Source organism: Canis aureus, chromosome 32 (assembly GCF_053574225.1).
Source record: "Canis aureus isolate CA01 chromosome 32, VMU_Caureus_v.1.0, whole genome shotgun sequence".
In the NCBI taxonomy this organism is placed as follows: Eukaryota; Metazoa; Chordata; class Mammalia; order Carnivora; family Canidae; genus Canis; species Canis aureus.
The window spans coordinates 30129434-30145497 of record NC_135642.1 but is presented as its reverse complement, the minus strand read 5'-3'; the positions used below and the strand labels follow the sequence as shown (position 1 = coordinate 30145497).

Below are 16064 nucleotides of genomic sequence, written 5' to 3'. Positions count from 1 at the left end.
ATGTATTTCCAAGGCTTAAAGTTAAAAGTTATTTTCAATCTTCTGCCATGAATCCAGACTTGATTTGGTTAGAGAATATTTCTTAAATGACATAATCTACTATTCAATGAATTGTAACTGATCAAAAAACAAAACAAAACAAAACAACAATCCAAGCTAATGGAAAGAAGGCAGTGGATTCCTTGGCCTGGTGAACTTTGATGATGTAACCTGGATTCTTGTTATTTTGACCCACTTCTACACATCTTCATCCAACTGATTTTTGTGATAGCACCCTTGGGTGGTGGGGGAGGGGGGGTCATAGCAATTGTACAGTTGGAACTAGCAATCAGTGGCTGACTTCTTAGGCAGGAGATTTTAGCTCTTTAAGGAGTGTTCTGAGGCAAATAGAATGTTTTGATTGATTTATTCAGTAAACTGTGATGCCATACACTAAGCATACAATGGAGGAGATTCACATGAAGCCATAGAACAAATAGATTTAAACAAATGTCCTGTTCGTTATAAGATCCATTTCTATGTCAATAGATTGTTCTATCCATGGACTTGAGATTCAATCACCCGGTCTGTTTATTTTTGTAACATTATATGTACCTATTAAGAAAAATAAAAACTTCTAAATTGAAATACCAAGATTGTACAATGAGGATAGCCTGTAGTATGCATAAGCAGGTATGAAGTTAAGAGAACTGCCAAGTGGAGTGTTAGGTGTGAGAATTGGGGGATAGTTGTGTTAAATAAGATTATTTCATAAAATGCACTAATTCTAATGTTTTTGGTTAAGCAGAAACTAGATAAGATCTTCAGATTTGGTTTGGTTTTAAAGATGTTTTTTTCTGTTGTGAACAACAGACTTTGAATGATGAAAGCAAAGAGCTGACCCCATTGCTCTCAAGTGCAAGCGGAGGAAGATTTAACCTAAGTGGGGTGCAGTTGTTCTTGTTTAGGGGAAAAAAGGAATTGGTATCTAGAGTGAGGTTGATCGCTAGAAAAGATTAGATGCAGTTCTGTGCGTCAGTTGACATTTTTTGGCCTAGTATTATCCAGGAGAATGTAGGGGACATACATCTATTGTTGGAAAATAAGTTGTTAGAGGTTTGCCTTGATCATAGTCTAACCACTTAGATCCTTTTTCCTGCTGATGCGAAATGACAGTTAACCTACACTGAGATTCAAGAGAAGAATTTTTATTAGCTATTTCTGATCTCAAGGCCCTAGAAAATCTTAAAGAATTAAGTATTGAAAAAAAAATGTAGTTAATTCTAGAATCTTAGAGGAACCTTACCCCAATTGAGATTAATTGGCCAAATGGCATTTGCCTTTGTCTTGCTCCCTGATTGCATATAACCCCACACATTCTCAACAAGAAATATGTCTCGCTATTTACAAAGGCAATAGAGAAGTTAGATTAGGGAAGACAAAACAGAGAAGGGTGTCTGTATTGATAATATTAATGGTATCATCCTTTATTGCATGAGAATTTATTCAGTGTTTGCCTGCTGGATGAATAAAGTGAAGGATTAGGAAGCTACTTCTCTTGCCATTCAAGTATTTTATTCAAGGTTAAGTTGGCTATCAGGTAGTTAACCAAAAAGAGGTAAAAAGTCAATTACCTTGATTTAGGTGTTTTGTACATTACTGTGTAGTAGAGGGTTCTAGGTAGAACTGGCTCTAAAAATCAAAGCCATCCACTATTCCTTTCTATGAAAAATCTGTTTCCTTTCTGATTTGATAGAACTTCCCGGTCTAGGGACAGAAGTGCTCTTTTGGATTGGGCTTTTAGCAAAGATATGTATGCATCAGGGAATGTGAGTCAGTTTCTCTGGAAAGCTTAATCTAGTAAGGATAGAAACATATTACAAAGGATTAAAATTCAGTTCCCATTGTCAGAACTACCTGTATATTCACAGAAAGCCACATGAGAAGATATGCCTGTCTTCCTTATTCTTCAGAGATTTCCTAGGTACACAGCTAAGCTCTCTCTGAATTCATATAGGGGATTCTGGCCCAGTGTTTTAACTCTTCTTTACCTAAGTTATACATGCATAAAGTCTGAAGGAAATAGCCAAAGTTCCAAAATTCCACTTTTGTCTTATTTTAGATTTAGTTTGCAAATGCTTACTCTCTTAAACTGTTTGAGGTGTGTTTATGTGTATGTATTTTGACAGGTATATGCAATACTTTTTATTAAAAAATCAGTTTTTAAAAAGCTGTTAAATTTTCAGCAGAAACCACAATCAAGTTAAAGACATAGCTTTAAATGGTAGGTAAGATACAGGAGTTTTTTGTAGGGATCAGAATAAGGGGCAGGACTTTTTTTTCTTTTAATGGCTGTGATTTGACAAGTTCCTTTGAGTCAGACATCACCTTAATACCAAAACTCAGAGTGTCACAGTGTGAGATGTATGTTTATGATTTAGCATGTGGGAATCATGCAGTTTCCATGATGCCTCTGCAAGACTGCCCAAGCCCTGGTGAAAAGTTTAGTTTCCATGACTTTGCTGTTGACAGCTGCTACAGAGAGGTGACTTCTCCATCCATGTGTTCTCTTTTTCTTCAGTTGAGTCTAAGATAGTAACATCTGGACCTATTAGTCCCTCAGGAAGGCATTTTGGGAACCAACAATTAAAAAAAAAAAACAACTAAGTAAGTCTAGCTAGCAGATGAAAATTACAGTTCTGTGTATTTTCTTTATTCTCTTTGTGGAGGAGCCTGTTGTGGGTAGTGAGGGCACAGCGTCCTGGTCCTTGCCAAGAATGATATGCCAAGCTTCCTAAAGCTTCGCATTTATATAAGTCTTTTCATCTTCAAAGAGCTTTGCGAGCATTCATTTACCACCACCTGCCTGGGAGGTAAGAATTATTCCCATTTTATAGACGGAGGAAGTGGAGGTGTAAGTGACTTGCTTTAGGCCACCCAGCGAGTTGAGGGTCAGAGGGAGACTTGGAAGGATCGCTGACTCCACTTCTTAGCTAAATCAGCCTGCAGCTCTTTCTCTCTTGTGTCATTTCCCCTTGGGAGCCTCAGATCGATGATAGCATAAATCTAAAGGCATCAAATAATCCTGAATAGGAAAGAGACACCAAGTCTGTCTTATTTGTGGCTGCCTCTACAATTGAAACTCTGGGAAATCCAGACATAGAGAAGCCATTTCACTCTCCTGAGATTCACTGTCTGCATCTGTAGAATGGGGTTGATAATACCCAATGGCTCACTTCAGAGTTGTTGTGAGCACCAAAATCAAAACAAGCTAACGAGAACAAGCACTTTAAAGACTCTTACAGAACTCTGCAAATACCAGACATTCTTTGTTGCCAGAAATGACCACCGGGCTGTTGTATCAAAGGGGTAGGGCTTTTCTAATTAGGTGGCTACTTGCTTTGGTGATGTTCAGCGAGGATTACTGAGGATTATGTACTGTTAAGAAAGAATCCAGAATCAGTAGAAGGAAAGAGTCTATCAGAGAAACATACTAGTGTTATGTTTAGTGTATACTCAGCAGACAAAATGGTGGAACAAGTTGATTGTTAATTTGGATAGTATGCAGCTGGAACTCCACCCTCCCCGCCTGGGAGGGTCATTGAACATGCCTGGGCCGTGGAACTTACCTGTGCTGTACACCGAGCCATGCGTCTGGGACAGCTGTATGTGCCAGACTGTTCAAAGCCCACGGTCTATGCCCCTCCTACCGTGGAGATGTAACGAGAGCTCTCTGCAAAACCTATGGTGGCCTGTGACCTCCAGCAGCAGCCCTGAGAGTGGAGGAAAAGTATGTTGCCCCCTGAATTGTTCAACGCTTGTACACACAGTACCTTTGCACATTACAAAGAAGGCACCACCCCTGCAGATGGTTTGTAAAAGAAGTGCTTATCTGGGCAAATTGAAGCAAGGCTCCCTTACCCTGGGCTGTTAGAGCCACTCTGCAGCCCACTCAACAGCCAGATGAATTTCAGCCCCTGCTTCTGTCCCCTCAGCTGGAGCCCCAGTGACAGGGCACAGTGCCCTTGAAACTAGGAGGTGGCCAGACCCCGAGGGGGCAGAGAAATCCAGAAGCCAGGAGCTTTGAAAGCCCCTCCAGGTAAGCAGGTGAAGCCTGCGCCACTCTCCCCTAGCCGGCCTTGACATGCAGGCTCGGCGACCGTCCAGGCAGCTGGAGAAGGCTTTAATACCCCAGCAGTTTTAAACTGGGGATAAAATAAAGTGACTAATCCATAAAAGTCTCAAGCCATTTTGCTGAAAATAAAATCAAATGCCTTAGGGTTTTTCTTTTTAATCTTTATTGGTTTTTCTGCTTGCAAAAGTAATACATGCTGGTTGTAAAAAAACTCAAACATTGGAGGAATATGTAACATAGCAAGTGAAAAGTCTTCCATATTCTCAGCCCTCCAGAAGAAAGACTGTCAACAGATTGGTGTAAAAGATAGTTGTTTCAGGGTTTTGGGTTTTTTTTGTTTGTTTGTTTGTTTTAAGCAGTAGTTCTCGACAGTTTTTGCAAGACACACAAAATTGCATAACATTCATCTGTGTCACATACCCTCATGGGTGTACCCAAGGTTTGGCCATTTCCTGGCAAGCTAACAGTAACCCTGCCCTGTTTGGTCCAATTCAAGAAAGTATATGGTTATGCAAGTGAGCTAGGATGAAAGATATTATTGGGGTAACCGTAGGTCCCTATTAGTTTATTTTTTATACGAACCAATAAAAATTTTATTTTTTTTTACTATTATTAGTAACAAATTCCTTGGGACACATACCACAGCTGATCGCAACATACTGCTGGGGTGTAGCAGTTAAGTGCCAATGTTGTAAAGGATTGCAGTGGTAGCTGGTATGAACTGCCTGTCATATTATTTGGAGGATAAGCAGCTTTTCTCTATCCCCACTTTGGAAAGAGCTTAAAGTCTGGAGAAAAGAATTTCATTCCGCTATAAGGCAGGATTTCTTATCAACAATAACAATAATAATAACTACTATTTATTGAGTGCCAAATATTTCTAAGAACTTTGTGATGTGCATATATATATATATACAGAGAATACATATATAAAACAATCATTTATGTGCTACATTTATACACGTATCACTGAATCTTCAAATATGAAATGGAGCCTCAGAGAGGTTAAGTAACTTGCCCAAGCCTTAAGAATTGTTACATGTTGGTGTCAGTCATCCTAAGATCAGAAACTGTACTTGGAATTTTATAAAATGGAGAAGAATGGTCTAGAAGGTCGATGATTGCTTGCAGTTATAAAGTACTAATAAGGTAACTCCCAGAAAGATATCTTGACATCAGTTCTGTAGTTCTGCAAGTTTAAACAAATTATTTGTGTTGTGTCCTGTGCATCCTTGGTTAATGGTGGCATACCAATAGCAGTCTGTTCCTGGTGTTCTTGATGTTGTTATCGGAGCAATTTAGCTCGGCTGTGTGAAGTAAGGTGAGAAAAGGGAAAAAGAGCTATTGAGCTAAACAAAAAGACAATGTGTCCAAATCCCAGCCTTACCTCATCCTAGCTCTCTGACTTTGGGCAAGTTGTATAGCCTCTCTGAGCTTCCATTTCATCTTCTGAAAAATGCAGATGATGATAATGATGGTACCACGTACCTCATTGGGTGTCAGAGGAATGGATATAATGCCTAACACATTATAGACCCAAATACGTGTTGCATATTATTGGTTATGATAAATCCATTAGATTATCATGATATCACCTTTCATGCATAAAATGGGTACAAGTCTTGTACAATTGTATTTTTTAATTCTCTGGGAGAATGGGTATTTTTCTCTGGACCAAGATATCTCCCCAAAAGTCCTAAGGAATAAATGAGGTGTTAAGAATGCCATTGTCCATGTTCTTGTCCCTTTTATAATTAGAAGTAAAAAGCCAACCTTTTATAGAAGTACAATGCTAAATGACAGCCCAGCCCAAGGACCACTTGGCTAATTAGCACACTTGCATTCCAGGATTTCCTGACTCCCCGCTGCCACTTGTTGTCGGCTCCTTGAAACTGCAGAAATTTGCCTCTGCAGGTGTGGAGAGCCTGCTTGAATTACTTAGGGTGCATGAGAGAGCAAATTATTTAGGCAATAGAGCTGAAAATGTGGGCAAATTAGAATTTTTCATAGCAAGATTGTGCATTGTTAAGCCAATTCATGATTATATGTGTGCGTCTTGCTTCAGATATTCTGCTACACAATAAACCTCTTTGCTGCGATGAATATGTATGTGGACTAATTTAATCAATATACTTGTGACAGTAGTGATGTCTGACAGAACTCATCCTTTGAAATTCTGGCTGAGTTAATGTGTGCAGTATATATATGGGCCAAGACTCATAATTTGTGTTAAAAGAAGATTATTTTGAAAAGACACAACACTGCCTGTTAGAAAATGAAAAAGCCCGAGGGGTAGAAAGCAAAGGGCAAAGGGATTTTTGTCCTCTTCTCTCTTCTTGGTCTGAAAACTCAAATTTAAGGAACTAAACTGCTTTCCTTTTGAAAAAAAAATATTGCAAGGCCTTTTTTTCCTCATTGATACATTTGAATTCTGTAAATTGACTAAAAGGTGGAGGGAAGTGGCTTTAATGCATTGTTGGATTAAATGGAAGGTTGAGTAAGTGCCCTGGTCCAGTCTGCAAATGTTTGCTTTCTGGAAATATCAACACATGTGATCAGATCACATTCAGAGAGTTTGCTTTTCGGAGCAGGTGGGTTTTAATCATTTCCTAAAGAGCACTTGCAACTGAAATTGTCTTTGGAGATAAGAGACCTAACCCAGGGGGTAGGCTAGTAGAATAGTTTGATCTGACCAATCAGAATACTTGAACTTTGCTTTGGAGAACCCTCCTATCACCGTACCATGAGATTCCTGGTGAAGCTTTTCTAATTGCCAGTCTTTAGCCAACACTGTCCACTGGAACTAAGCACAAACACAGTGAGGGTCAAAGATCTAGGCAAATGGCCCCTGTTTGAAAATACAGATCAATCTACAGTGAGTCCATTCATACTAAGCAACTTGGCCTCCATAAATCGTGTGAAATATGTCTCAGCTTGAGTGCCCTCCAGATCTGAAGCCCCTGGAAGCTGACGCAAGGCTGAGTTTGGGAGCCTGACTCAGGCCAGCAGTCCTATGTGGTAGCTGGCACTAAACTCTAGGTCTGTGCTACAGTGACTCTCCTGCCTTCCCCTCCACCCCCACCCCCTGCCCCTGCAGCCAGGCCATGAGTCATTCCAAGGGTCAAAATGCCAGGCCAGGATCCCAGGGCCACCCCTATCATGATGAGACTCCTCCATGCCAGACCTCCATATCACTTGCAGGATTACAAGGAGCCATTGGCAAACATTTTGGTCCTGCCTTAAATATCATCATTTCACTTCTCATGCATAATCCACTCTGAACCCAGGCAGAATGAACAGCAATACATTACTCTCCATTTGATCTGGATAGTTTTATTTTGTTCCCGATATGGTCTGCCTAGGGCCTTTATACCGTATAAAAAACTAAACAGATGTACTTGATCTCTCCATTGTTAAGCTGGAAGGAAGGTAACTCTTGAAAGTCCCAGGTTCAGCACTGAGGTTGCTTTAATTACCTCAGGTCGTTTTGATGCCGAGTTGAACTACAAGGATTTAGTGAAGTTTGTCTGTGTCTGATTTCTGTGGTTACGGCTTGAGGTAAGACATAAGCAGAAGCTGCTCAGTGTCGGTCTTTTTATTTCACATATAAATTTTGTTTAATAGATGGCCCAGGTACTTTGTGTTGCCTAATTATTCTATTCCTTAGGGGTTGGGGTGGGAGAGGCTGGTTCTCATTACAGACTAGTTAATTCCTGTGGGAAAATACAGGCCATCACTCTCAGTTGATATCACCTTTCAGAATGTCTGTACCACCACTTGGGTTTTGTGTCTCAAAAATGTTGCCTGTAACTCTCTCTCAAGCAGCAGACAACATGTGACACAAAACTTGGCCTTGACTATATTAAAAATATTGGAGGGGCCATAAATACGAAGCGTGATTAGAGTTTGGATTTCATAAAGAATTTCCTTGAACGAATCAAGCCACAAAGGTGAGGCAGACTTAGAAATTATCGTCTTTGTTAAATGTGACCTTATAACACATTAAGCTGCATAACTCAGAATAGACAGTATACAAAGACACCATTACCGAGGCATTGGAAAATTTATCCGTTACAGAAAATATATTGGATGTAAGATTTTGAACAGTCTCTAACTCTGGACAATGAAGCTCAGTATGTCAACACTAAAAGTGATTGACATGAGGGGTGCCTGGGTGGCATAGTTGGTTAAGCATCCGACTCTTGGTTTCCACTCAGGTCATGTTCCCAGGGTCATGAGGTCGAGCCCCGCATCAGGCTTGGCGCTCAGGGTAGTCTGCTTAAGTCTCTTTCTTTCTCTCCCCTTCCCCACTGCACTTACTCACACACACACATACACACACACTCTCTCTCCCTCTCCCCCCGCCACTCTCTAAAATAAATAAATAAATCTTAAAAGAAAAAGTGATTGACGTGTAAAGGACTCTTCCTCTAGAATAGCTTGCACTCCGTAAAAGTCACTACAGTACTTGTACTAGTCCTCTTGAAAGGAAGTTAGCAGGTACACATGGTTTATAATGGGGTCAAATCCAGTAATTTATTATATGCTATTTCTGAGTATTGAATGCAAGTGTCACATCAAATCCAAAGTAAGTCGTGGTGGAAATTATTCCAGGATACGGGATTACGCTGGAAGAAAGAGTAGGCTGTGTGTATGTGTGTCTTACTTATATTGTGCAACATATTCCTTGAATAAGTCATTGCTTTGTATAAAGCATGTGGCCTAGGGAGGGGCCATATGAAAATGAAGTATATTTATGCTCTTACAATTGTGTTTGTGTGTGTGATTTAGCAATCTGACATGATATCCATTGTGAAAACCATGGAAAATAAAACTTAGCATAATGGAACATTCCGTATAAACTGGTGAACATTGCTATCCTGTATATACAGCTCAGTATTGGTCTTTATTTCATATATAAATTCTATTTAATAAGTGGGCCAAGAACTCTGTTTCGCCGAATTACTCCTTAGGTTATTTTTTTAATCCTTAATTATGTTCTTTCCAACCAACCATACTCAAGATATATTGTGTTTGCTGAGAAATGTGCTTTGTCATATTTGAGAACATGGGTATAATATTTATTAGTCATTGGGTGGTCTTCTATATGAGGCATCTTCACGGAAATCAGTGGAATAGAAGCATATGCATGGTGTACGAGGCAATCAGTTTCCAACATCAAGAACTCAGAAGCTACATATACTATTCATTAGAATTCACCATTATTAAATTCAGATAGGATATTAACTTTATGGTTGAAAGGTTTTGATCGTACACAAATGGACTAATTTTTTAACACATGGAAACTACATTAATTAAAAAAGAAGATTAAGGCATTCTTAACTTGCCATCATATGTAACTTATTAATATTTTGAATTGAATCATTTTCCTAAGTAGTCTTGACTTTCTGGAGTATATTTTTTTTCCCTACCAGTGGAGCTACAATGCTCAGCCAAGACAGATTTATGACCTTTTAAAAATAATGATGGAAAATGAGATCGGAGGAAACATTTTAGTATCTGCTTTGCTCTGAGGCCTAAACTGCGAGCTCTCCAGTTCTTGAAGGCTTTGAAATGCTGATTCCAGTCTTCTTGTGGGTTCTTAAACACCTTCTCAAATGACCCATTTTAATAACCCGAAAGCTATTATATAACGAGCAGCCATAATTTAGTCCAGGGCTCTAGGGGGACCCTCACAGTTCAGCAATGAATAGTTAATGCAGTATAATGTTTAGCAGGTTATTAGTTTTCACTATACAAATGCTGATCAGGGAACGCTTTTATAAGGTGTTTAAAAGAAAATGTAATTAACTGGTTGCGTGCTTCTGTTGCAGCTCAAATTGAAATTATTCCTTGCAAGATCTGTGGAGACAAATCATCAGGAATCCATTATGGTGTCATTACATGTGAAGGCTGCAAGGTAAGCCTTTTTAATTGTTGTTGTTGTTTCTGTTAATGTTAGAATGTATCTTTGTGATGTTACTTCTATGTCTAAAGAGTCAACTTCTCAGCATTTTGAGTGATGACAAATGATAGAACAGAATAAACATTTTGGTGTTAAATTTCAATTAAGAAAGTCATATGTATTTTCATGTCTTCCATCCAAATAACAGGAGGCTAGAGAAAAGTATTTGAGCATTCCTGAGTTGTCACTTCCAATCCTAGAATTGATTGAACTGATGAAAAATCCCTTTGGTTATCTTTTTTAAAAGAGAAGTGACTCTGGATTTCTGTGGTGTCCCTGTTCGAAGCTTTGTAAGAAGGTATTTCCAATAGTTTAATCGGGATGTGATTGAAAGTCCTTATTGTTGGCACACGTATGTTGATACATCTGGCTAAATTCTGGCAAAGCCGTTGGAAAGAACTGGGTTCTGGTTCCAGTGCCACCACGTGTCCCTCTTGTTGTAGGCTTGTCTTAATCTTTTAGTGACTCAGTGTCTTGATCTGTAAAGTGGTGTGACACCTTTTCTTCCTACCCCTTAGAACTATTCTCAGGATAGAATTAAAACCTGTAAGTAAAAGTGCTTATAAACTGTAAAGTCCTATTTAAATCTAAATATCATCATTCCTCTGGCTGTTGTTACTATTTTGATTATTACTGATCCTGATCGAGGGCAGTACGTACATGCACATGGATAACGTGGGAATGGGAATAGAGATGTTTATCCTAATCATTCTAGGCCTCCAAACCCAGATTGCCTCTGTTATTCAGATTTCAATTTATTAAGATTTAAATCCTCCTGCTTATATTGGAAGGGCCTTGAGACAGCTTACAGGATAAAACAGTGCAAAATAAACAGGCGAGAAGCTATTTAAACATGCAGACAGCCTCTGAGACCGTTGATTGCCACTGAACCAGGCCTGAATCAGCCCTGAGGCATTTTTGAGGCCAAGGCAAAAAAATAAAATCCACGAATGTGGTTAGCTTTCCTTCAGTGAAATTAGAAAATATAATGACATAAAATACAAAATCACCTTCAGACACAAATAACTACTGAGAGACTTCAGGGAAATTTGCCTTGTAATTTCCTTAAGTCTTTGTTTGACTGTTAATCATTGTAACATGTGCTGCTTTGTACATGTACAGATGCTTCATATTGATCCCATCTTGGTGACGCTTGAGCTTTCTGCATACCGCCAAACACAATTTTTTCTTTGTAATCACCTGCCTTTTAGGAATAGGGGCTTTCTGCTCAAAGGGGATTTTGAATTCTTCATCTTTAGAACAACCCTCGAGTCCTCAGGTTCTAGATTACCAAGAAAAAAAATTATGTCCTCTTACTTCCCTCAGATTGCCCTCCCTCAAAATTAATCAATTAAGTAAATAAAAGTAAACAAAATGAAATCAACTGCCTGGCTAATGCCATCCCAGGATTTAAGGGAGCGTGATCTGCCTGTGACACCTGTCATCCCATTGACTTTCAGAGTTAATTCAGCTGAAGTGGCTGGGCACCTGTCACACTTGACCCTCACCGGCTCTGTGTTCAAACGTTCTCGTCCCAGTTCAAGATGACACAGCCTTTCTTGGTGAAGGATATACAGGCAGCAGTGCCCTCCTACCAGAAGTTCCAAGCAAACTTGACTCTGTACATGTATATCACCTACTTATTTTCTTCCTTTTTTAAAAGATCTTATTTATTTGAGAGAGAGAGAGAAAGCATGAGCAGAGATCAGGGGCAGAAGGAGAAGCAGACTCAGTGCTGAGCAGGGAACCCAACTCGGGACTCGATCCTTGGACCCTGGGATCATGACCTGAGCTGAAGGCAGATGCTTAACTGACTGAGCCACATAGTCACCCCTCACCTAGTTATTTTCTTAAGTGGACAGTGTCCTGGGCATTCACCACGTGTGCTTTCATTCTGCCTGAGAAACTGGCCACTCTCTCTGAGTCTTTTAGTAATACCATGTGTGGTTTTACGTGCCAACTAAAGTGAGCACCTCAGAACAGCATCTGAGGCAGGACCAGGGTGGAGGTGAGGGCTATTTCCCGTGAAATACACAACAGTTCAGAAGATTCATGAACAACATGCTATTCAATAAAATCTGAATTGTCTAGAACCACTGGGTTTACATAGGCAGAAACAATGTGTGTTTTCTTTTACCCCCACTGTTTATTTATGATGAAAATTAAAGCGATAAGAAAATAAAGGACAGCTATTATTTTATCGTTGTCATTTTTCTAGATTCCCTCCCAGATCTTGTATAGCCTCGATGCCAAAGTGTATTTTGGCTATCTGTGGTTCTGTTCTTCTGTCCTATTGACTTTACTCAATGGAAATCACAAAACAAACAATTAAAACTTAATTTTATTAACATATTGGGCCTAGGCCCAGCCTGGGACCTATACAATGGTATGTGTTTATATTTGATGCATATAGTATTTGCTCTGCAATTACAGTTTCCCTCTGCTATAATTAATAGTTTCACTTCTGGCTGTGGTGAAGTCAAGAGATTTCTGTTTTTGCCGTTGATGTTAATGATTTATCATGCTTTAACCAGGTGAGGGTGGTTATAGCATCATAAATTATAAATAATTTATCTCTATGATAGGATCACTAGACATACGGAAAATTTCCAATTACATATATAAATAGATATCTGATGGAAAGAAAGTGACTCAGTCATCTTCTGAGCTAATCATTTTGTGAAGGTATTTTAAATTGCATTTTAAAGTCAGCCACCTGAAACCATAAGAAACAAAAGGACGTATTTCATTGCTGAAATGATTATTTTACCACATATTTGTTCAGGTAAGCATTGCACATAAATAGCAAAAATGATGCAAGTTTGGTAGCTCTTTTCTCTAGTTCCTGGATATTCCCAGCCCACCTTCACCAAGTCTCCTTTGCTACCTGTAGAGAGACAGTACTGCAGCATGCTTGTGCTCTGACTTTGGAACCAGACTGCCTGGATTTGAATCCTATTTCTGCTTTACCAGCTCAACCACCTGCCCAACCTCTCTGTACCTCTGTTTCACCATCTGTAAAATGAGGATAGAAATTGTAGTTACTTCCTGGGGTTATCACATGCATTTAGGTAACGCCCTGAGAAAAGTGCCAGGCATTTAACAATCACTCAGTAAGTGTTGGCTGTTGTTACAATCATTCCTAGCCAAATTCCGTATGCCTGAGTCATGATGCTTTAGTCAGATATCATTTCCAGAACATGTATGGGTCCAGTCTTGATTTTTTGTGATCATTTGCTATTTGTTATGTAGACTCTGCTACTAAAAACAAAAATATGAGCACCCCTTTGGGGACAGGCACTATATAAGTACTAAGAGATCCAAAGACAAAGAAGACCTGATCCTGACCTCAAGTGGCTTATGGTCTAGTTGTAGAGATGAGGTCTGCAAAAGAGCAATGCAAGAACCAAATCCTAGATTTAATAAACTGGAAAAAATTTTGAAAGGGAGGGTTGGGCGGGTTCAAAAAGAGATCCATGCATATAAGGTCAATTGAATTTTGACGAAGATGCCAACTGAATTCAATGAAGAAAAGATGGTCATTTCAAATAATATTGCTGGAACAACTAGGCATTCATATGAAAAAAAATTAACTTCACATTTATACCTCTCACTGAAAGAAATATTAGTTTAAAGAGTATCCTATGCGTAAAACATAACTCTATAATATTTCTGGAAGAAATCATATATTTGTGTAACAATAGACATACCAATATTTCTCAGACCACACACCGAAGTTCTTACCTTATTTTAAAAAATAACAAACTACAGGACACCTGGGTGGCTCAACAGTTGAGTGTCCACCTTTGGCTCAGGGTGTGATCCCAGAGTCCTACATCCGGCTCCCCACAGGAAGCCTACTTCTCCCTCTCCCTATGTCTCTGCCTCTCTCTGTCTCTCATGAATAAATAAATAAAATCTTTTAAAAAATAAAAAATAACAAACTGGACTTAATCAAAATTTAAAATGTGTACCCTTCCAAAGATATCATTAGTAAAATGAAGAGGCAAGCCATATCCTGGAAGAAATAAAAGAAAAAAAAAAAGCAAATACATTTTAAAATAAAAAGACCAAGATAAAAATTAAAATGAACAATAACTTGAACAATCTCTTCATAAAAGCTGGACAAGGAACCAGGAAACACATGGATATATTCGCAGTATCTTTAATCATTAGGGAAATGTAAATAAAATCATAGCGAAATACCATGACAAGGCACCTGGGTGGCTCAGTGGTTGAGTGCCTGCCTTCAGCTCAGGTCGTGATCCTCAGGTCCTGGGATGGAGTCCTGCATGGGGTTCCCCGCAGGGAGCCTGCTCCTCCCTCTGCCTGTGTCTCTGCCTCTCTCTCTCAGTGTCTCTCATAAATAAAGAAAATCTTTTAAAAAATATACCATGACATACTCATCTGAAAGGCTAAAATTAAAATAGAACAAAACAAGAAGAACACTTCCAGTAACAAACATGATGAAGATGCAGAGAAACTGGGGAATTTTCCAATCTTATACATCATTGGCGGGGAGGGGGCACTGTGACGTGGTACGGCCCTTCTGAAAAAAGGTGGCAATATAAGCATCAACCTAAATATGACCTAATGACCTATCCTAGGTATTTACCCAAACGAAACAAAAGGACTTGTCATGTAAAGATTTTTATATGAGTATTTGTAGCACTTTTATTCATAATGGCCACAAGCTGGAAACAACCCAGATGCCCATCACCTGAAAAATGGTTAAAAGTGTGGGGTGGATGAATGAATAAGATCCATAAGTTGGAATGCCTGCCTAGCAATAAGAGAGAATGTACTATATGTGCACAAAACATTATGGTAAATGAAAGAAGCCAGAAACAAAAGAATAATTACTATATAACTGCATTTATATGTCATTCTAGAAGAAATAAAAACTTTAAATCTATAATGGCAGGAAGCAAATGTGGTAACCTGGAACCCAAGTAAGGAATGACGGCTGAAGGAAGGACACTTTTGTGGCTTGTGGCAATGTCCTATCTTAATCGTGGTGGTAGTTCCACAGGTTAGACATTGTCAAAATTCATCAAGGTGGACTCTTCACAATGGTGTAAGGGTTTTTTGTTTTTGTTGTTGTTGTTGTTTTAAGATTTTATTTATTTATTTATGAGAGACACGGGGGGGGGGGGGGGGCAGAGACACAGGCAGAGGGAGAAACAGGCTCCATGCAGGGAGCCTGACGTGAGACTCGATCCCGGGTCTCCAGGATCACGCCCTGGGCTGAAGGCAGCACTAAACCACTGAGCCACCCGGGCTGCCCACAATGGTGTGTTTTTGTATTTAATTTATGCCTCAATGAAGTTTATTTAAAATATACATTTAAAAAGAACTAAATCCCAGAGTAAGGCTATAATCTGTGATATGACACAAGCAGCATATACCCACGAGGCAGCAGGAACCTAGAGAAGGAGAAGTCTCGGTTGTCTTTTGGGGACCACATATAACCCAGTCTGACTGGAGCAAAGGGTCATTTTCTGTGGATAGTGGAAAATAAGGAAGGTTATGCCATTCCCAAATTTTTAAAGGCTCTATTTTACCAAGGTTTTTATTATGAAGGTACTTTACTTGTTCTCTCTCTCTCTTTTTAAAGATTTATTTATTTATTTGTGAGAGAGAACGTGCGCCCGCCTGCAGGTGCACATGTGAGCATGCGGGGAGGGGCAGAGGGAGAAGGAAAGAGTCTTAAGCAGACTCCATGCTGAACACAGAGCCCTGGAGAATGGGGAGGGGTTTTGATCCCACAACCTGAGCCAAGAGTCAGAGGCTTGACCAACTATGCCATCCAGGCACACCTACTTGGTTTTTTTTTAAATAATGAGGGAACAGTAAGTATATCAGTTCTGGTCATGCCTTGAATATCGTATTTCATAAAAACATAAAGTCTAGGTCTGCAGGGGCTTAGGTCTGTCATTAAAGATGTTTCTGAGCTCTTGGAACAGAATTTAGTTCCAGCCCTGG

The 16064-nt window shown here is 39.4% G+C and overlaps 1 protein-coding gene across 2 annotated transcripts in view; it reads left to right on the top strand.

Annotated features, from left to right (window-relative positions):
- RORA (RAR related orphan receptor A) overlaps positions 1-16064 on the top strand; it is a 711502-nt gene that overhangs the window by 657787 nt on the left and 37651 nt on the right. For both annotated transcript variants that reach the window (XM_077881327.1, XM_077881328.1), the window contains one exon: positions 9949-10034. In XM_077881327.1, the coding sequence (XP_077737453.1) occupies positions 9949-10034 (86 nt within the window). The remainder of the gene's footprint in view (positions 1-9948; positions 10035-16064) is intronic.